The following is a 22938-nucleotide window of genomic DNA, read 5'->3' on the forward strand; positions in this document are numbered from 1 at the left end:
TTTTGAACCCAGGTCTCTCATTTCTTTAGTCCAGCCCTTGGCTTTTCATTTCACACTGGGACTTAGGAGCTAGTTTGATTTACTCTATTTTTAAAAAATGTTCTGAATATTTGATTCTCTTTCTGTGAGTCATGGAAGAAGAAAGCAGCATTCCTTTGATCAGTGCCGTTCATAACCATCTTTCTGGCGAATGCGATCGCACGTTCTTAAGCCTATCCTTGCATTCATAAGGGCTTGAAGTTTGCTGTTTTATAATGAAAGCCAAGATTCTTGGGAAGCTGATTTCTATTGCATCACACAGGTTTGCTGTGCTCAAGCAAAATCACAGCATGCACACAGCCCGACGTTGTGTATATATAGACATTAGGTATGATCCAGCCAGACCATCTGGAGGCGTTCTCAGTTTTCTACTTGCAAGAAGTTTTTCGTGCAGGAGAGCATTGCAAACCGCCGTCCACCTCATGCAGGGATACGGCCCCTTCTACCACCTCACTCTCTTCCATGTGATAGATCTCTTGTGAGTCCCCAGCTAGAGGCTAAATTTGAACCAAGAACTTCCTGGTTCATCTATTTTTTTTTCCTGGTAAGTTGAGAACTTTATTTTGCAATAGATGCACAATTCCACACTTGGACATTTCAGGGGGGGAATTGAACTCTTGTTAATTCAACTCAGACAGCAGTTAAAGGCTTGCTGACAAACTTCCATCTTTGTATTGTTTGCAACTTGATAAACCGATTTCCCCAAAGTGAAGGTTGAAAGGTTTTTTACATAGGAAATTAAATATCTTGATTTCTGCATTCTTCTGTGGGTTGTGACATTGAGACTGAGCATCACTGGCAAGAGCGGCAGTCAGCCTTGCTTCTTTGCAGTGACTTCTGGGAATAAATACTTGTCACCCGAGAACTGGAGGCACCCCCTGTAGCGAGGGACCCGTAACCACCGCTGCCTATTGCCTGGCAGGCTGGTGCACATGGGTTGTACTGCTCAGTGCAAAGTGGTTGGTCAGGGCAGTAGATGGATGGCCCCGGGATGGAAAGCATAAAAGGTGGTGGCTGGATTGTCACAGTCATGGAAGGACAGCTGGCATAGCACCGGTTCTGTTGACAAGACATCTTCCTTTCAATGGGTGTGTAGAGACGTGAATAAGCAATGACCACCTGCAAAAGTGTCCATGTGACCTCTAGAGTTGGGGAAGCTGTGGCTCATTCAGACAGTCCCATCTTCAATCCTGCATGTCTCCAGTTAAAGCAGGGGTCCCCAATATGGTGCCCGTGGGCACTATTTCTTCGTTCTTAATGATCACCAAGTGTTTTTTCCTGGTTCATCTATCTCACAAATGTAGTGTGAAAATATTTCAGTTATTAAAAAACAATTCATAACTTTTGACGGAGAGATCACATGTCTGTAGCGATTTTGTGTGCAGCCGTTAAGGATCCTTCCCAGGTCCTTTGAAAAAGCAGCAACCTCCCTTTCCTCTTCCAGTCTCTTGGGAGATGTTTTCTGCTGCCTCAACCAGTCAGAGCCAAACTACAAGGGACGCCTGACACAGGTTGGACACTTGTCAGCTTCCCTCAAGTTTTGATGGGAAATGTAGGCATCCTGGTCTTGCAGCTGTAATGGAGAGCCAAGCTGTAAAACCAGGACGCCTACATTCCCCATCAACACTTGAGGGAAGCTGACAAGTGTCCAACCTGTGTCAGGCGTCCCTTGTAGCTTGGCTCGTCTCTCCAGCTGCAGTCAGATATCCCACATTTAATCAGAGAATTTGATGAATGTCAGAAGTGTTAAAGTCTCACTACTCCGGGCTCCTTGCCTCCTGTGAGGTTTATCCGCCAGCAAACCGCAGAAAACCCCTCCCTCCCCGCCTTGTAGCTTGGCTCTTAGACAATGGGGACAGGCAAAGGAGATTATAACAATGGGATCCACATTAGCTTTCAGTGTCTGACACTGTTTGGAGACGAATGAAAGGGACTAAATTTACATGTTTGTTGTAACTGTGACACTGTTCATTTGTAATTGGCAGTTTACGTCCTCTTCAGAGCGATATGACAAATGCTCTTATGGTCTGCCCTGAAACTGTCATTTTGTGATGTAGACCCGTGGGCCTTGTTCGCAGGAGAAAAACAGACCAAAGCGTCTTCTTTACTGTGATCTTATTCTAAAGTACCAATGAACTTTTTTTTTTTTTTTGGAATATATGTGTGCTGGAAACAAACATTTGGGAACATGGATGAAATCTGATTGCACCATTCTGCAGGAGAGCTAGAAGGTGCTTATAATAACTCCTTTTGAACTTGAGCTCTCGATCTTTGAAGCCTGATCAGCAGGCTTGGGCGACACACACAGCAGAACAATGTGATAGAGTCAGACTGCATAGAGAGAGGGAGGAAATGTTTTGGACTGTAGTGTGGTATTGTTCAAAACAAAACAAAAACCCTTGTTCAAAAGTAATATATCAACGAGAGATTCTCAGACATCACAGTAGCCATCTTATACAAGGTCAAAAGTGTTTCAAACTGAATCCATCTTAAAATGGGATCTTCTGCCTACTCCAGTCCAAAGTATTATAGTTTCCTCTACCATCTCATATTGGTTGATGGAGAGATTGAGGCCGTACCATTTCAGACTACAGGTGGGAAGTACCTTTTTTAACTTTTAAATCTTGCATTATAGCAAGCACACTTTTATGCTCTGTTCCTCCAAGGAGATCAGGGAGTCCTCTGTAGTTCCATTTTATACTGTCAGTTTCTCTTTGAAGCATGTTTGGTGAAGAGAAAGTGTCTGTCTAAGATCACCCAGCATGCTTCATAGTAAAAACTCCCTTCAAATAGACTAACTTGTTCAGGAATCTTTCTCCTTGATCCACTAGGTGGTTTTTTACTTTGAAATTTTCTCATGCTTTCTCATCCAGTTGCTGCGTTATTTACAGAATACTTTATACTGTTTTTTATCCAGTTTTTTGTTCATATTTTGTAATCTGCTTTGAGTCTCAGCATTTCTTGGAGTAAAATGCAGTTTTTCCTCCTCGTGGGGGATTTTTATGTAGTGTGGTATTCAAAACAGGCGCTCTTCATTCCAGCTGGCAAAATCAGTTTACCACCTCAAGATCCTGAATGTATAAAAGAAACCTAGAATTTGTTTGGGATTACAATTACTAGCACTTGCTCGTCTTGATTCTACATCGTTTGGATGACACAGTGTAAGCTAGACCCGTGTTTCCTAACCTTTTTGATATGCTGATCTACAAGTCCAGCTTTAGTTGGTATGATGACCCATATTAATAAACAAAACAGCATGCACAAATCAATGAAATCACAGAAGCCTGCAACACGCTTTCACAGGCTTCATGACCCACTTTTGGGTTGGGCCCACAGGTTGGGAAACACTGAGCTAGAGAAAGGTACTATAGCTGTCTGTTTTCTCCCAGTTCTCGCTAAGCAATTAGGATCTCGTCTCTATTGAAACTGCCCTGGCATGATGACAGCATCAAAAACAATTTGTATCTCCATATTTTATACTGCAGACGTCCATTGCTGTAAATTCACAAACCTTTGAAACGAAAGCATTGCAGTAGCACAAGTTTAATTGCAAACTGTTCTCCTTTCAGGGCATTGAGAAGTGGGATCTAAACAAGGTCCTGCAAGACTTGGAGGTGCAAAGCAACGGTAGTAGGAGTCAAACAGCGGGAGTGGCTTTCTCTTCCACAGACCAAGGTGAAATGAGCATTTGAGTTTGCTGGAAAATGTGTACCTGGCATTTGGAATGCAGAAGAATGCTGACAAGAGCAAATCCCAATCTGGCCTCTAATGGCATAATAGCATAAAAATGAGCTGGTACAAATTACAGAATTGTTACAATAAAAGGATAAAAAGTGATACAGATAAAATTTAGTTATGGCACTGCAACATCACTATGTGTGATCTTGACAGATCTTAATGGCACATTAAAGAAACAAAGCGGCCTTCTCGGTTGTACCAGAAAAGACGTCATTCAAGATATATTGGGCTTTAATGTAATCAGACAGACCCGTCTTATTTCCAAGAATGGGGTCAAGATACTTAAGACCAGGGCTTTTTATCAGCTGGAACGCGGTGCAATGGAGTTCCGGCACTTCTTGAAAATGGTCACATGGCCGGAGGACCCGCCCCCTGATCTCCAGACAGGGCAATCTAAACTCCCCTCTGTCTGGGGATCAGGGGCCAGGGCCACCAGCCATGTGACCATTTTCACCTAGGGTGATTTAAACTTTAAAAAACTCCCCCCTTGTTCCAGGTGACCCAAAGTGACGTCATTGTGCGGTCCTGAGTTCCACCACCTCTTTTCCCAGAAAAAAAGCCCTGCTTAAAACGAATATTTGCATAAAATGGACAATAAAAGAGAATATGTAGGACTGTTTCGATACATTTTAACTTACGCGGAAAAAGACAAGAACAGAGATCACATTACAAGCTTGGTCCACAACTATGATTACAATCCCGTAGGGGACAAAAATCTAGCAGATTCAGCCCCTGCTCCACCTCAAAATCCCCTACTTTGGGGGGGGGGGCTGGAATTGTGCTGCTATTCACTTACATCTCCCTGACTCACTCGTAATATCTTTCGTAATATTTAACTGTTTGGGGTGTTCCTCCTTTTACAGGTCACTCCACTAACTGGTTTGTTAGGGTACATCAAACCAGGATCTGAAACCACAGCTTGAATGTAGCTTACTAACCAAATTAGTCCTAACTGCAGTTTCGTGCAGTTTATGAATGCAGATGTTCTGGACTGGATCCAGACTAAATTTTCCAACGGCAGAATGGAACTTTTCTGCCCCCCACTGCAGCCTCCAGGAAATGCTGCTGCAGAGGTGTAGGAAACCCTGAAGAACAACCTGAGGAGGATCTGCAGCGGGAAATTGGTGGAAATTGCCAATTTAGTCCAGATTCGACCCTCTGTTTTCATCCTGACTTGTCCCTTTAGGGTGCCCTTGTGTGCTCCATGGCTACAAAGATGCCCAGCCAGAGTGAAAGGGGTTAAGCTAGCATTCATTGAGGCAAACCAGGATTAGATTGATACTCTGTGAGCTGAACCCTTATTCCACATAGTAATCATAGTTAAAATAAGTTGTTGTTTTTTATGTCTGAACTGAGCCATAGCCTCTGTATTTAAATTACTTCCTGTTTAGGCTTGTAGTATTGCCAGAAGGCTACCTGTCGGCAGTATCTTTTGCCATGCTCATTCCGCATCCTCCTCAACCAGCTTCCTGCCTCACCTCTGAGAAGCCGTGGTTGTAATTAATGCTGCACTTCTTGGTGGACAAAACCCCCTTTTTGCTCTCTAACCAGCCAATTCCCACTCTTTGTGGGAAATTAGAAAGATGCTCATGTTGAAATGCAAGATCCGGTGATTCTTTCCGGTATTTTGTCTTCAGAATCTTACAGGGCTGTGTCACAAACGAAGCTCATGGGAAAGCTGGAAGAACTGTGTCTGAAGCAGTCAAGGGCATTCTTCATGCACCGAAGGCGGCGGCTTGCCAAGCTTCCCCATTTTAATGAGTGTCAGGGGGACGGGAGGTCAGTTCTCTTACCTTTTCTCCGTTTATGAGCATCCATTGTCAGCATTTATGATTCAGACTGCCTAGGAATTGGTGGTGGTCCAGGGCTCACTTAAGGGTTTTTTTTGGGGGGGGGGGTTGCTGTGATAAGCAGGATTGAGCCTACTGTGGTAGTTGGGGGAGACAGAATACAAAATTGTCCAGGTTGCTTGGGTGGGGGGCTGAGAGGCCCACCCATCTCCTGCTCTTTTGCTCTCAATGCATATAATGTTGGAGTTTCAGGAATAGCTAAACTTCTCTCTAGGCATCTACAGTTGCTCACTCGCAAAGGGTAAAATGTGAAGTAATAGCATGCGTCCTCCTGCAATGAGAGAGCAAATAAGCAAAGGTTTAAACTGAGAGCAAAACTACAAGTGACGCCTGACACAGGTTGGACACTCCTCAGCTTCCCTCAAGTTTTGATGGGAAATGTAGGCATCCTGGTCTTGCAAGCTGTAATGGAGAGCCAAGCTGTAAAACCAGGACGCCTACATTTCCCATCAAAACTTGAGGGAAGCTGACAAGTGTCCAACCTGTGTCAGGCGTCACTTGTAGCTTGGCTCTCAGCAACTGTGCATTCCTAGAGAAGCTTTGTATTCTTTTAGGCAGAGTTCCTTCCCTCCCTCCTTCGTATGTCACTCTTCTCTAAATGTATTGGGAGGGAGCAGAGTGTGAGGGAATCTTTTTTTAAGTGGGGGCTGTAGTGTTCTTGGCAGCCACAAGCCAGGCAAGTCATCTTGACGTTGCTGAGGATTCTTGGACACATTCAAAATTTTAGCCCTGCCAGAAGCAGCAGCACAAGAGGCCAGATGTGGCAGGCGTTCTTTGGAACGTTCTGTACTTGGTAGCGGCCAAAGCTCACAAAAACCGGCGCCTTTCTTGATCCAGCAGCCCCTTGGAGATAGAGGCCCAATTCATTGTCCTTTGACGACGATGGAAGGATTCTCCTTCCTGTTTCTTAAGGCAACTCTCCAAGCTTAAAAGGAGAGCCCTTGCTTCGGGATCTTTGGCACATTTATGCTTCGAACTGCAACTGCTTAAGACTGGTCCAACATTAATGCTGTTCCGCCAAGTACGCTTGGATTTGCAGTTGATGCGAAACCTCTTTGTTAGAGCTTCTTAGCCCTTTCAGCCTAATTGTAGTCTCCAGTGCTTCTTGGCAAGAAAGAGGGATGGCTGAATGGGTTTGAAGCAGACTTAAGTTTGGGACCTTCAGAAGGAGGGTAGGAAGCAGCAAGATAAAATATATCAACATAAATCAGTCAATAGTGTAGGCCTGCCTATTACTGACAACCCATAATGGGAAATGGATCCCAATCTCCTTTGCGAGGGTGTAGAATTAAGGCAATAAAGTGATTGCAAAGCTCAATATGCATTTTTAGCTGTCGCAAAAATTGTATTTTGCATCTTGTGAATAACGTCTTCGTGCAATGATTTATTTTCTCAGAGATGTCCCCATTCTAGCACCCTTGACGAATGGTCAAAGCTCGACTCCAATGGAATTACAATATACTCCAGAACCACCAACCGTATATATTGATTTAAGGGAATCACAGGAGTGCGAGTTATTGGCAAATGGAGCACAAAGGTAATTGCCAGCATGTAACATACAAGCTGAATACGCGACAGCAGCCGCTAAAACATGAAGACCCTCTTTGTACACCCCCAGCCCCATAAAATGTAAATAATAAAATGGAGACCTCTTTATCCTGCCCGTTGGTTCACAAATGACATTTTAATCCATCCTGGGGGTCAGCAGCAACTCGAAGATTTACAGTCTTCAAGCCATTATGACTCAACTGCCTGATCTTTCCCAGTTTGGACAGGTGCCTATTTTATTCTCACTAGAAGGAAATCAGATGTGGGCTGAGCTTTGATTTCCACTGGAAGGGCAGGGTGAAAACACTGAGGCCAGAAGCTTTAATCGGTTTAAATAATAAGAGGATTGAATTAGAACGTCTGTTGCTAAACTGGAGGGTGGGATCATTTTGATCTGGAAATGCTAGTTAAGGAGGTGGCCTGTTCTTTGAGGCTCTTTTGGTTCCTGTTGCATTACTGTAGTAACAAAAAAGGCGAAAGCTGACATGCCCTTTCCTTCTGAAATGAATAGTAACTTTTTCTTGGATTCGTTCTCTTACTCTTTCTTCAAAATTGCAAAAAGGTGCCTGTGCTGAAGGTTTGATTATATGTGGATCTGCAATATTGAAAACTACATAAGATAACTTGCAACTTACCCATCCCATTCCAGAGGTCCAGAGCATTCAAGAAGCTTGGACTGTCCCACCACACCAACCTCTGCGTTTGTGTGGGATAGTTTTTAGAGCTGTTGATTAATTAAATAGCTTTTTTGTGCTGGTTATCAGTGCAGTTCTAACTGAGAGTCTCTCTACACAAGACATCTTACACGTGGATGCTCAAGTGTAGGGAGATGCAATGTTATCTGGGAAGCTTAGTTGAAAAAGAGAGAGCTGCAGAGATTGCTCCTCAGAGGGCTTGTAAATTTCATGTTCACTTCCGTGAAGGCTCTGTCAATTTCACCTCCCCTTCAGGGAGGTGAAGATTAAATTGACAAACCCTCTGAAGAGTGATCGCCACAGCTCTGTCTTTTTAAACTACGCTTCCTGGCTAACATTGCATCTCCCTACATTTGAGCGTCCCCATGTCAGATGTCTCGTGTAGAGAAACTCAGAATTACACTTTTCTGATGACTTCAGTGGGCTTGGAAGGATGTAACTGTTTAGGATTGCTCTGGAAAGAAATCCATTCAATTGATTATATAAAGCCCAAATGTTTTGCTTGTGCTGGACTTCTGGAGTGGGTTTTCCCATTGCTGGCGTGCTGGGAATTGGCTGGCTTAGTATTCACTGGAACAGGTGTGCCAAGTGACAGACGAAAAGACCACTCTAGGCAAAGAAGTGTCCATTCACTGAAGTTTCTAGAAGAGAGCTGACATGCTTTAGTAGAGAAATTGAGAAATGCAAGATCCAGTTTCAAACTAGAGTCCAAATGATATCTCGATAGAGAACTTCTACTCCGCTAGAGTTACAACTCTGCTGGGTGGAGCTCAGATTAAAAGGAAGTAGGCCTGTATGGGGCCGGCCTCTGTTTTACAAAAAGATAACACCTTCCTCCTTTTCCACAAGAGAACTGTGTCACAGAACAGCTGTGCACAAGCTGTCCACCCTGGCTCAGCATTACCTGAAAGTTTTTTCCTCCAAAATAACCTCATAGCTGCTTTTCTGCAATCAGTCTTGTCAAATCACTGGGACTTTCTGTCTTCAGTTAGGTCAACCTCTGCAAATAGGATTATATCATATTCGTCCTGATACATAAGCTACATTACACCCATACTGTGACCAAAGCTAATCTTTTTCTTAAATCAAGGATGAACTCAGGGTTTGACAGGCCACCTTTAATGCAGCCTTTAATGGAAAACTGAAATCCAGGAGAGCCTACTAAGTGAAGTTGTGCTCAGAGAAGCCACTCTGTGAATTCTGGAAACTGCCACTTTTTACAGAGACAAACCGTTCTGACAGAGGATCTCAAGGGAGCTGATTATTTGTTTTCTTCTCAAGATGCAAAAAAAATTTCCCAGCATCAGACTAATAAAGAGAGTTCAAAACGGGCCCAAGGATAATATTAATCAAGAGTAAAGAGGAGTCTACTAGAGACTTCAGGCAGAGCCACTTAATTACATCCTCCATTATTTAAAAAAGAAACTTTATCATAAGCGATAAAGATCAAGTTATTTTTTGTGCAGTTGCATGTAATACTCTGGGGATAAAAAAATATTTCAAGGAAGGTCTTCTAATTGGTTAAATATTGTAGCTTAGCAGAAAAAGGATGGAGATTATCCTTTGTAGCCCCATCTATATCAAATTGCATCTAAGAGCTATATTAAGATAATGTCAAAGCAGTATTTGGGGAGGTTCTCTGTTCACTCTATTGTGAGTGTAGATATCAGAATTTCGTTTCAAGTATATTGGGTCCTGAAGAGGGATGGACCCTGGGGAGACCAGGGGCAGGGGGAGACCAGGGGCAGGGGGGGAGGGCAGGACTGCCCACAATACTAACCAAAGAACGTGATAATATAAGAATCAAAGTCAGCTTGAGATTCACCAGATGGAACAGTAGCCAGGGTGGTGATTGCGGTAAACCACCCTCACCTAAGGACGTTTTTTGCGGGGGAAATCCTTTTAACCTTCATTCAAACAAAAAAGTGTTCTTTTCTAATTCATTGGGGAGGCTGAATAGCCCTCAAAAGGAGTAGCAGAAGAGAAAACTTGGGAGGCTGCACTGTGCGTACTTACCAGCAGCCAAGAAAAACGACCTTTTATTAAGTGTTTCTCTTTAGCAGTAATGGAATACAGTAACAGCAAAGAGGCAAGGGAGAAAATACAAGGAAATTAACATAATTTTATCAGTTCCACCCTATACTCATTTCCCTTTTTCTAATCAGAGGTCTCCGGCCTTTCTGAGCCTGTGAGCACCTTTGGAATTCGTACACAGGTTGGTAGGCGCAGTCACAAAACGGCTGCTAAAACAGGCGGCTCCAACCACAAACTATCAGTGAGCGAGATCATGCATAACTCTTAGTAACCCTTCAACATTTCAGGCAGAAGTTCTGCTTAACAAGATGTCTTTTTAATTAAACTGTTTTTTAAAAAAAAAAGTGCATACACACAGCTTACCTTCAGTCACGCAATGAAGATTCTTGTGCTGGGGGTGGGGTGGCTCAACCGGACAGATCTCTAGTGACAAATCAGAACCCCTGGCAAAAAATGACTGGAAAAAAAGGCACCTCCTCAGTGGCCTGGTCAGGTCTGATCACGTTCCAGGGTGCCTGAGACTTAAGCACTTGTTAAAAGTGTGTTGTGTTGGGGGGACTGGCATCATCAAGCCCCTAAGAGCTTATCCTGGAAGGAGAGAATTGAGGGAAGGGAACTTCCCATTCATTCATCTCCTCTGCAGTTCCTCATGGGACCGCTATTATTCCATAAAACTTTTCTTGTAGAGGAGATGCAGAAGCTCTGATGCAGCTTGAATGGGACTGGGGGTGGGAGGGAGGGTCTGTAACACGGAACAGAAATAGTAATGGAAAGGGAGAGTAATGAGCTTTCTCATTCATGTTGTAGCTCAAGCGACAGCTCCGCAGAAAGTGAAGAAGATACAAATGTGATGGGCAGAGGAAAAGGGAGAGAGAGAATGGAAGAGTTTTCTCAACCATCACGGTACAAAATAAATCAGCTCCCCTTTTTGGTGAAAGGGGCTTGTATATTCCAAATGGTGTTGGAGACAGATCCAAATAACTGCTGGCTTCCCGGCTGTCAGAAGTAGAGCAGTCACTGCTTCATCATTCCAGCATGCTTTGGCACAGTCCAGTCTTTGGCACTTAATACCAACCAACATAGTCTGCAGAAAACTTCCGAAAGCTCCATTTTAAGGCTGTGGCATATTGCAGCTGAGTCTCACCTGTGCCACATGTAAAGCAATATCTTTTTCCCTTCCAACCCCTCCACCCACCCAAAAGAGGGTTCTCTGAAACTCAAAAGCTAGCTTGCTGCTGACTTTCAGTCAGTCCTGATTAGACACAGTCATGAACCACAAAACGAACCATGAGGTTCGTGGTTCATGGGTTTTCACGAACCAGGAACCACGAACTGGCATGAATTGGGGCAAGTTCATGAACCAGTTCGTGGTTCGTGCGGTTTAAATGCCCCTTTCCGGTTGCTTAGCAGCAGCAGGGAAAAGGGCATTTGACAGTTTAAAGGGCCCTTTCCTGCCTTGCAAGGGGCAGGTCCCTTTAAACTGTCAGCTAGCAGGGGGGGGGGTTGGGCTTTTTAAAGGGACCTGCCACTTGCAAGCAGTAGGAAAAGTTTATATGCAAGCAGTAGGAAAAGTTTATATTTAAACTGCCCCTTTAATATGAACCAGTAGACCAGTTCGTGGAAGTTCGTGGAAATGAGCTTCCACAAACCACTGGTTTGCGAACCACGAACCGGGTTGGTTCGTGGGGTTTTTTGGTTTGTATTCTGGTTTGTGCCCATCTCTAGTCCTGATAAGGGTATTGCTGCTGCTTGCGTATTTCAGAAGGTCTTTTAAAATTAATTTATTGCCTTGATGTGGAATTCTGTGTCAAGTGAATGTTTACTGCTTGAAAGGTTTTTATAATGTTATCATGACTGTATTTTATTAATTTGCGAGCACCCTTGAGTGCTTTGAAAAAGGTGTGTGCGTGTGGCATATAAAGGGCTTCAGATGAATCAGCATATAATCTTGGAGCTGAATTCTGCAAATAATTGCCCACTCTCTGCTTTTTCTGAATTTGTATGGCATTGTAAGGTGCCTGACAGTAACTTGTCTGCTATCCTTCAGTGATATTCATTCTATTGCAGTGCCTGGACTCCTTGAATTTATCTGCCACTCCAATTAGCATCCATAGAGTTTGGGTCTTAGAGCATTCTTAAGCAGGTTTACTCTGAATCCTATTGAAGTCTGTTCAATGGGGCTTACTCCCAGGAAAGTGTTCTTAGGATTGGACTGTTATTGCTGTTTTTAGCCAGGATGTTTTCTTTCTCCGTTTTAGCAAAGATTTCACTGGGAAGTGCTTCCTACTGCAACAGCTCCGTAACTTTCGCCAAGGGACATCTCAGACTTTTGCAAAGGGCTCGGAGGCCATCATCCAAGACAAAAGGAGGAGGCAGAATATCAAAACAATGGAAGAAACTGGTCTGCCAAAAGTCAGGAAAAGACGGTGCTTGAAACTGCGGGGGCTGACATCACTGGGCCCAGTAAATTCTGGTTCTACTGCAAGGAGCTTCCCCTTCACTGGTGATATTAACAGCACTACCAGCTCCTCGAGAGAACTCGAGAAAGCAATAGGGCAAGGGCCACAAGTGTCTTTGGAAGAGAAAGGAACAGACTTCCCAAGGTATTGTCTGAAAAAGCTTGGCCCAGTCAATAGTTTTTAATCCTCTTTTATAGTAAAAGATCACCATAGAGTCGCAAGCCGCTCTGGTTTTCAAGTAGGAGGAGGGATATCAAACAACTTCTCTTGAATTGGGTCCTTACTCCATCTAGTTCCGTATTTTCTATTCTTTAAGCATTCTGTAAGGTGTCAGGTAGAGAAAAGTCTTTTCCCAGCACCTTCTCGCTCAGATCCTGGGATTGAACCTGCCATCTGTGACATGCAGTGCAGGCGCCCTAACGTCAAGCAAAGGAAGCCCACACTGGGGAGGAGGGAGGAATGGAGCACCAAAGGCAGAAGACATTCGGGCCACAAGCGTTACAAGTGGGAAGAGGCAGATTCTCCGAGCAGGTTAGAAATCAGTGGACTTGCCCACATTTGCATTTTGTAGGACACAAGGAAACCAGAAAGAAAAGCCAGTCCAAGAGAAGCAGAGGCGGCAGAGACTCCCCGATCAGCTGGAGAGATCAAAGCCACAGTTGTCCATCACTGGGAAGCAGCCCGTGGCAGAGCACATACCCGTCTTCTTCCACACTGTGAGTGACACAACTTTGCTGAAAGACCTCCTTTCCCCCGGAGAACTTCTTGCCCATTCCTTTTCTGTCTTCACCCTCCAAACAGAGAAGGAAAAAACTCTTCCCTTCAAACATTCGACATTTTTCTTCCTTTTAATCTTTCCACTGTGGTTCTCCCATTCATCATGATCATTTTGAATGCTTCCTCAGCCTTTGAAGTATTTTTTTTAACAGTCCTGCAGAGTTTCTCACCATCTGCATACCTGATAAGTCAGATTCCCTTATTCTTTCATCTTGGTCATTTATAAAGATATCACCTGTTTGGTTCCAGACCACTTTGCAATCCAGCCCAAGTGGGAGCCGACCTCTTAGCAGTTTCCACCTGGCTTGCAATCCACAAGTGGCAATTCCACCTGACAGACCCTTATTCTTCATAAACAACTATTAATAAAACATTTAAGTGAAAGGAAGCAGCGGCCTCTCCAGGCCATACACAGCTCTCCTCTTCCAGAAGGGCCTAAAAGACATTCTGACAGCAGCACTTCTAGTGTCTCAGATTAGAACAGTCATTCTTGCTTCTTTTTCCTGGATACACTCAAGGATTGAAGATTTAAGTTGTTTTGACATGTGAAACCAAAGCAGTTATAATTTGGCAGCCACATCCCTTAGAGATTTGGATCTGAGCATGACTAATAGAAATATATATATCTAGGCACAACATTTTCAAATGTGCTATTTTTAGTAGCCCTAATCCCGCATTTCCTAGACTTCTGATGCTTGAATCACACTTTCCCCCCTCAATTAAAATGGTCGAGATACTTCATCCTTGTACTCCATACCTTGCCATTTTAGTATAGGTAAGGATTACCGCTGCTTCCCATGACTCCCTGATATAGCCACATCTCCTTACCGAAAGGAAACTAGACAGTCAATACAGCATAGTGGTTACGATGTCGGGCTAACACCTGAAAGACCCTGATGTCAAATCCCCACCCAGCCGCAAAGCTCGTTGGGTAACCTTGGGCCAGGCCAGCCCAGTACTCTCTACCTAACTTACCTTGCAGAAATATTGTGTGGAGGAACTGGGGTTGGCAACAACCACGCATGCTTTTTCTGAACTCTTTAGTTGAAAATGTCTGGATAGATGGATACAAGCCTAGAGCAGCAACTCATGCAGAGATGCAACATGCATCCTTCTCTAATTCTGAGGCACCTCGGCATTAGGAGAACTGACTGAGTAAACTGCTCACGCTCAGTGCAGGGGCCTAGCATAATTACTGGCCCTCAGCAAAGGCTGATTGGAAGCAGACCGAGCAAGGGTGGTAAATCATACAGAAACGCAGCAGGAGCATCCTCTGTAGCTGGACAGTTTGAGATCCCATGAGCCTTTAATGAAATAATTTCTTTTTCACGACATGCTAAGTAACTGTGATCCAATACACTAGTGTGTACCTGCAGTTTAAGAATTACTGTCCTACACATTTAGACCAGGAACATAGAAATCTTTTAGGCTATTCATAATGCACCTTAGTAATTGAGTTGAACAGTAATTACCCTGGAGGCGCTTGGAAGCTCTTCACTGCCTAATGAAGGTGCTTAGAAAGTAATATGCTCTTTTTTGTTGTTTGAAAAAAAAGTACATTAGCAATTACATTAATGGTCTCAGCTCATTTAGGGAAATCTAGACTTTGTGGTCTCTCCCTATCCTTAGCTTACCCCCTCTGCGCTGCCTCTGGAGGCATCTCCCTCCCTGATCTTTGGTAGACTCACACTCTGTTTCAGTTCTCTTTTTTGGGTGCCGCATAAATGGATCTGGGAATTCAGTATGGTCTGCTGAGTTAAATCGGGAGCTGCACAGACTCTGTCCCTTGACGTGGTATCCCTTTCAGCAGTGACGAGAAGTCTGGTGCTCTTTGAGGAGGAGCACTCTGGAGCTTGCAGCGTCTGGAGTTGAAGCAGGATGCAGAATAAGTCAAGCTTGCAAATAATCACTGGCCCAGTTGCCTGTGGCAATTGTGAATCATTTCCAGGTGACCAGCCAGAAAAGCTCTGCAAAATGTGGTTGTTTTTTTCTGGGAGAACCCAAACCACTAAGTGGGCAATTTGTGGATGCGTAGTTTGTCATTGGAATCTTTGTAAGTTTTAAAGAGTTAAGTTGCTTGCAGCCAGGGCTCATTTCGAGGGGGAACGTGCCAGAACACAGTTCCGGCAGTTCTCCAAAGAGGTCACAAGACAGGTGGCCACGCCTACCTGACTCTCGGCCATTTTGGGCCCATTTCGGCCTGGATTGGGGCTGAAACGGCCCAGATCGATCCTCTGACGGGTGGTGGATCACTTTCTTGCTCAGCAGCAGCCCGATCCTGACCATTTTGGGCCCCTTTTCAGCCATTTTCAGCCCCTTTTTGCCATTTTGGGCCCAATTTTGGCCCTAAATGGCCAGGATTGGGTCCAAAACAGCCAGGATAGGTGATGCCATGGGGTGTGGCATATGCAAATCAGTTATGCTAATGACATACCTCTGGTGCTGGCAAGAGGCGTGGCATATGCTAATGAGTTATGGTAATGAGTTCCTCCGGCTCTTTTTCTATGAAATGACCCCTGCTTGCAGCTATACTTCCTTCCAAGAATGGATGTGTGTTTTCCTACAGCGGGGCATTCTTTGGTTCTTCCTGTACTCATTCTTCTACTGGCACTCATCTGGCTTCATCTTTATTGTGAACCTTTGGGAGTCCCTGCATGTTGAACTGGCTTTGGACTTTCTAAGACATTTGAAGACACCCAGAATGTTTATCTGTTTGTTTGCAGCCCCCCTCCCCTTTTAAAAAATCAATTTGGGATTCATTTAAACATTTTAAAAATTCTGGCCAAGAAGCAGAGTGAGTAGCTTCATGGTTGTCACAAAGGACAATCCAAATGCCAGCTAAGAGGGCTGCACCAAGGGACAAAGCAAAGAACAAAAAATAGTGCCGTGGGGAAAGCAGTCGGTTTATTCAAGCATATGGTCCCTATGTGTTTTTCTGATTCCTCTTAGGGGGATCTATAAGAATATCAGTACAAAATATTATACCATTAAAAAGAGAGTTAAAAAATACATTAAAAGAAAGTAAATACTGAGGGTGTGGAGAGTGTATGTACAGAACCACAAAACCATGGAATACAAATATAATACAGGAGCCATTTAAAAATAGAGATATGGATCTTAAAACAACATACTGTACAGCACTCAAGAAGAAGCATCTGCAAAATGCATAGGAGTAGTATATTTGAAAACAACAACTCCTCCTCCCACTGCATCATCATTTTATGTGCAAAGGACAGCCCTCCATCACTCTGCACAGCTGGACAGAGGTGGGAGAGAGGTGGCTTGGTGATTTGCTCCAAGGGTAGTCTATTGGCCCTCTTCACAGTCACATGGGAAGGTGGAAGGGAGGTGACTTTATGACTTCCGCAAAGCCAGCCAATCAACAAGTTCTCTCCCTGCATAGCCACGGGCAGAGGTTGCCAAGTGCAAAGGCATAAGAAAGTCTCTGTATATGATCAAGAGCGCACAGCTGTGACACACCAGTTACGCACTGTGCTTCTTATTCTTCCAGCAGACAGTGGCCCAAATTCCCCTGTGTCATTGAAGATGCTTAGGATTCCCGCCCCCCCCCCCCGCAAGCTCAGGAAGCAAATGGATGCCAAGAAACACAAATGCCGTGGCAGTCACATTGGGGATTACTGTTCCAAATGAAATACATAACTTGCAAGTGCTCATTGGCATCCATACATCTTCTCCTTCATGTGTATCCATCACGACACACCAGTGATTCCTGCAGCGTGCATGTACAATATCATAGGTCAATGTACACTAGTTTATATAGTGCAAGAGGCTAGATTTGGGGAGGGGGGACATCTTGTGTAAAAAGGCCTGACGCATTTGGAGAAGCTTCAGACCTCCACAGAATGACAGTTTTTCAGGCATCCACTAGATGGCCCCTTATTCTTTCCTTATTTCCATATACAATAGGGGGTTGTTCCCGAAAGTTAGTTCTATTTAACAAAGCAACTGCCTTGGCTCAAGAATGGATGATAAATAAATCCCAGGTGGTTGAGGGTGCTATAAGTTGACTAAAATGGCTAGATTCACAGATAGCATCCTCTGTGCCTGGGCACACGTGGATGTGATGGAAAAAGAAATAAATGGCTTTTTTGGTACCTAGAAGGAAGTTGGATCCTGAGAGTTTCTCAGCAGAGAGTTGACCCTTATAGCCTTTCTGTGTCCCATTACTTATTACTGGCTGTTCAAGTCTTAGGATCTGGTTGTTGACATCTTAAGGGAAACATCTAGGAACATGCGCAAAGCTTTTCTGGACTGTACCAGTTCAGGCCGTGGGTGAGCGTTGGCACTTTTCAGTGCCATTGAAAAAACAAGGCTGTCTTTCTCTTTTATATACTAGCAGAAGCAAGGAGATTTCTTTTTAGGAGAGGAAATTTTCAGACCTCCCAGCCTGCCCCCGCTGCCAGAACCGGTACAATCTACAAGAACCTTTATCCCCCTGGCATGAATAGATTGGGCTGGAGAATGAACGCCGCCATATATATCTTGGACTCAGATGTGCCTTTGCGAGTTCTCAATTATAAAAAAAAATTGAAAAGATTCCTGAGGGTCTCCAAAGTCCTAGCTCTTTCCCATCTTCTTTGTCTAATTATAATTTTAAGCAGTGCCAGTAAAAATATGACAAATTGAGTCTTCTTCAATTCCTCAGAGTTAATTAAAGTGAACTTTTCATTTTATTATTGAAGATAGTCGTGATGGAGTTTGACAGACCAAACCACTTATTACTTTGGCTTGGGGGAAGGTTAACATCCGTAAGAAAATGAACAAACAGCCTGTGGAATTTCATCACAATAGATAAGGTGACCAGCAGAGGTCCCCATGTACTGATCCATCCCCACTGAATGTCAGAGAGGCTGGAAACAGAGGTAGTAAGCAAACCGTTCCTGGTGAAATCCGTTTTGCAAAAAGGGGCAGAGATAGAATTGCTTGTGGCCTTATTCTCAACCAGCACAGCGGAGGTCTTTCGAAGCTTTTTCACAGAAGAACAGCTGGCCATGTACATGCAATGCAGGAACGGGTAGATAAGAAACTCTGGATGGGTTAGCAGTAAAAATGATTCTCCAAAAGCCTCAATCCTAGACAGCCATATGTGTGGGGGACAGGGCGGGGAGAAGTGTGAATGCACCTGAATACATTTGGAAGGCTTTTTACTATAGCTAATCACCCATTTCCATTTAAAATGGACGTACTTGTTCAGCTGGGTGATCAGAAATGTTCAGAACACCACCAGCCCCATGACGCCTCTCCCCTACTCGCCTGCACATACGGGCATCTAGGAGTGCAGCCATAATTAACTAAGGTTCTGATGCAGTTTCACCAGAAGGAAGAACAATGCAAGACTCCTACCTGGACCAATAGGCCAAAAGCATCTATGTCTTTATAGAGGTAAAAGTGTTCCTATGTGCCAGGGATGGAAAGGAATAATTAAAATGGGAGCACAAGTAATAATGACAGATTCAAGGGGGAATGTGTGTCCCCTTTGTGAGCAAATGCCCATAGCAAATGGCACGAAAAATTCTTCATACAGATAGACTAATGAAACTGATCTCGTGTGCAGCCGTCACTAGCAGCACCGTACACCCTCCAGTTCTGAGGAGATCCTAACAAACTAGTCACTGTTCTGAGTTAAGAAATGCTTGTTTTCTTCTTAAACAATGTGATGTTATATATGGGATCCATACGTGTTAATTTCCACCATCCATAAATAATGCAAGTAAAGCACGTTCTGCATAATTTATTCTACTTCTGGGGTAAGGAATTATGCAAGGCACCCTAAACTCTTACTACAGTGACTTCTGAAATTTTACCAAGCATTGCTCGTGCACTCAAGCATATTACCTTAATAGTAAGAACTAGACATGTGTTGATGATAAAAATTAAGTGAAAATTGAAAGGCTGCTCAGTTCTGCAGCCAGTCTTGGAGCTTTTCCGTACTACCTCTTCTGCACTGCTGTGGAATCATGGCAAAAACCCTGCCACAGGTGCTTGAGGAAATGGGTGTCAGTCCTTGGCAGGTAGAATCCCTGAGATCTCCACAGCAAACACACAGGGGTATTGGTTGAAGTAACTTTATTAGAGATTCATCAAGTTCAAGGTACTCAGACTACTGAATTGGCAGAAGTGACGTACATGGGGTTGGTAGTGTTAGTTATAGGGAAGGTTCCCACCATCAGGATAGGGACCGTTAAAGTTTTGGGCATGAAGGAGCCGGGGGGCTGAAAGCGAGAAGCTAGGTTTAGGCTAGACAGAACAAAGAATGAAATCATCTCAGTTCCCAAGAAAGATACATTTCGAGCTAGCCGCAGCCAGCCTTCAAGGACACTTGCTGGAGGCAGCGGGGAAAGAGAAAGTAAATGCTTGTGAGATAACCTACTGCCTTAACATCAATAAGAAACTTCTCATGCCCTCGGAGGACCAGTACATAACACAGAATACATTCATGGCACATATGAAGACAGGCATATACGACAATGGGCTTCGAGGAGAACACATCAAGCTTTTACATTTCTGCTGCTCTGTTTGGGCAGGGTTTTCGAATAACTATTTCGCAAGGGGAATTTCATTCCTTGCCTGGTTAGCAAATCTGCAGCCGAGTGTGGCCCCAGGAATTCCAATAGATGGGATCCGCTAACAGCAGTGTTTTCTCCTGGCACAAGGTCAGCAGAAGGATTCTTACACTGGGAGAAAGTGTCACTGTTAATGGGATGGATCCCTGTGATTCGACCCATTAGCGTTCTGATAGAATAATATTTTTCAGATTGGTGGTGGAGAGTGCCCTCAAGCCACAGCTGACTTGCCGTTGCCTGCCTCTGCCTCTCTGGCCTTCTTCGCTGGAGGTCTCCCATCCAATTACTAACCAAGGCCATGTAACCTCCAAATGTTTAATACGCTGTAAACCACGACCATTATGAAATAGAAATTCATAAGTGCGGAGCTTTAACGGGCAGACCATTTTTATCAATGCTGCACGCCTTTCCGTTGTCCAATGGTAACTAGTATGCCTGGGCAGCTGAACACAGGTCCCTCGCCCCCTTTTCCTCAGTGGCCAAGCAGTTCTCCTTGTGGTTCCAGGCTTTATTTTACCACTTCATGTGGAACATCAGATCTGCTAACAGATGGTATTGTCATTATTTTAGCCTTCCCTAAAGAATGGAAAAGCACATACAGCTGACATTTTCAAAATGTCTTTATTGGGTGGCAAAATTTAGCTGTGTTTCAATGGAGAGATTGACATAATTGCTAGATTTCTGGATGTAAGAAGCACGAGGAAGCGGGGATCGGTAGGGATCTGCCATATTCCTATTCCTCAAATTCAGGCAGCCTAGTTTATGTAATTTGTTTGCTAATTATGCAAATCGAGCACAATAAATGTTTCGGCGACTGCTGATTGCTTTTTGTTCTCTTGTAAAGTACCACAAGAACTTATGGTTATCTTTTGAGGGTTTTTTAAAAAAAAAAACTATTTGATTAGCTGGGCTAAAACCAAGCTAGGTTTTTATGTGCAGGGGACTGCCAGGCAGGGGTAGGGTGTCAGTCCGTACCGGGCAAGTCACAACGTCCAGTCAACTGTGTTTGGCTTACGGATCATAAGCTGTGCAGACCTACATGTCCAACAGCATTTCACAGACTATTCCTTCTTTATTCAGAGAAATTTGTTCAGTGCATCGGCTTTTGGATATTATAACAATAAATGATTTGATCAAACATGAAAGAAACCCACCAAACTTGGGCTGATTCCGCACACGTTGGAGAATGCACGTTCAATGCACTTTATCAATCGTTTGAGGTGGATTTTTTGTTCCGCACATGAAAAAATCCATTCCAAATGATCTATAAAGAGGATTGGAAGTGCATTATCCAACGTGTGCGGAATCACTCTTGATGTCCAGAGGTGGCAGCCCCACCCCCATGCTTACCTACTTCAGAAGAACTCCAGCATGGGGCAGCTTCATCCAGGCGCTGCAAAGACAGGCGGCTCAACCAGCGGTTGTGGGGAAGGAAGCAAGAGTAGCGCCACACCCGGAGGTGCCCCAGCAGCAGTCCCAGAGCCTTGTGCGACCTGTCCATGACTCAGGAAGAGAGGCAGGGATCGGGCAATAGGCTGCAGCTGGGAACAGACTGGAGGAGGAGGAGGCGGCTGGCAGCACCGGGGGCTCCTTGGGGCCTGAGCAGGCAGGCACAGCAGCCCCTTAAAGCCTCTGAGGAGGGTGGGGCAGGAGAAAGGAAAGCCCAGCCACCTTGGGCCCACCTCTGAAGAGAGGGTACTGGGGGAGTCCAGGGTCAGCCCACCCTTGACAATCCATATCCTGAGATTCACGTGGTGCTGGGGCTTGGAAAAGGGGATGCTAGAGGGCTCTGCAGCCCCAGCAGAAAAACCTGATGCTTGAAGATATAATTACGTATGTAGTATGCAATTACTCAGTAAGTTGTTGATATAAAGTCTAAAATTGGGAACAACCACACTTGTGATGCTGTTATTCCCAGCCTGATCCCAGCCCCTGTGACCCATTGCTGAAGTTTCTTGTATGATACATGTGCTGTGCATGTTTACACACAGGGCTTTTTTTCAGCTGGAACGTGGTGAAACGGAGTTCCGGAACCTCTTGAAAATGGTCACATGGCTGGTGGCCCCGCCCCCTGATCTCCAGACAGAGGCGAGTTGAGATTGCCCTCCGCGCCGCTCCAGCGGCGTGGAGGGCAATCTAAACTCCCCTCTGTCTGGAGATCAGGGGGTGGGGCCACCAGCCATGTGACCATTTTCACCGAGGGCGATTTAAACTTTTAACCCCCCCCCTTGTTCCAGCTGACCCAAAGTGACGTCATTGGCCCTGGGAGTGTGCGTGCACTTTCCACGCTCGCATGTGGTACCAGGGGCACCACCTCCCGCCAAGAGTTGCCCCCTGTGCTGGCAACCCATTGAGTTCCACCACCTCTTTTCCCAGAAAAAAGCCCTGTTTACACATCTATTTGTGGGTTGCTCTGTGTGTAAGGAGACCTTTTAAGTGGTGGCCCCTGCTTTGGGGTACTCGATCCTAAATGGGCTATTGCTGCTGAAACGCAAACAGCAGATTAAATGATGGTTGGTTCTAATGTAAGCTGCTGTATGGCTTTGTTGCTTTTTTTTTGTTTTTATGGCTGACTTTGTTGGCCTATTATGTTTTTAAGAGTATCGTTTTTCTTCTTGTAAGCTTCCTTCCTAATGGTGAAAAGGGTATAAATATTTGAGGCAAATCAGACAAAATAGTGTTTGAGTTCCATAATCAGAGATACCGAAACCTACCTAGAAATCCAACCTCAATGCTTTTCTTATAAAAGCTAACTGAGCACAGAGGTGTACAGCTAAGTATGTCCAAGGGAATTACAGTGCCAAGGTTCCCATCGGCTGCCCGGACAGCAGCTTGCAGACAAATGTTAATCAAACATGCCCGTTGCCTCCCCCCCCACCACCCTATTTAACAGTGTACAATATCTTGATATCCCTGCTCTCTTTGAAAAGGAGGCCTCTTATCTGACACCGGTCCGCTCACTGCCTGGACCCAAAGGCTTGGAAAGCAAGATGCTTCAGCTGACAGTCGAGCTGTCTGGCTACGGATGTGTTTCCCGGGGTTGTCAGCAGAGTGGCTCCTTCCCAGAAACTTCTGTGTCATCTGCCAACATCTACCCTGCAGTTGTGACCTGGCTGCTGTCCCTGGTGAGTGTGAGGGCTGATGGGAAATACAACAGTGGTTTCGGCCCCGTGAGTGGATTTTGAAGCTGTGATCAGGTTGGGGGGGGGGGAGC

The 22938-nt window shown here is 44.6% G+C and overlaps 1 protein-coding gene across 1 annotated transcript in view; it reads left to right on the forward strand.

Annotated features, from left to right (window-relative positions):
- DNAAF8 (dynein axonemal assembly factor 8) overlaps window positions 1-22938 on the forward strand; it is a 59473-nt gene that overhangs the window by 8493 nt on the left and 28042 nt on the right. The window contains exons 4-10 of the mRNA XM_054993662.1: window positions 3609-3714; window positions 5415-5556; window positions 7024-7164; window positions 10712-10807; window positions 12163-12507; window positions 12935-13079; window positions 22655-22849. Of these exons, the coding sequence (XP_054849637.1) occupies window positions 3609-3714; window positions 5415-5556; window positions 7024-7164; window positions 10712-10807; window positions 12163-12507; window positions 12935-13079; window positions 22655-22849 (1170 nt within the window). The remainder of the gene's footprint in view (window positions 1-3608; window positions 3715-5414; window positions 5557-7023; window positions 7165-10711; window positions 10808-12162; window positions 12508-12934; window positions 13080-22654; window positions 22850-22938) is intronic.

Source organism: Eublepharis macularius, chromosome 12, assembly GCF_028583425.1.
Source record: "Eublepharis macularius isolate TG4126 chromosome 12, MPM_Emac_v1.0, whole genome shotgun sequence".
NCBI classification, from domain to species: Eukaryota; Metazoa; Chordata; class Lepidosauria; order Squamata; family Eublepharidae; genus Eublepharis; species Eublepharis macularius.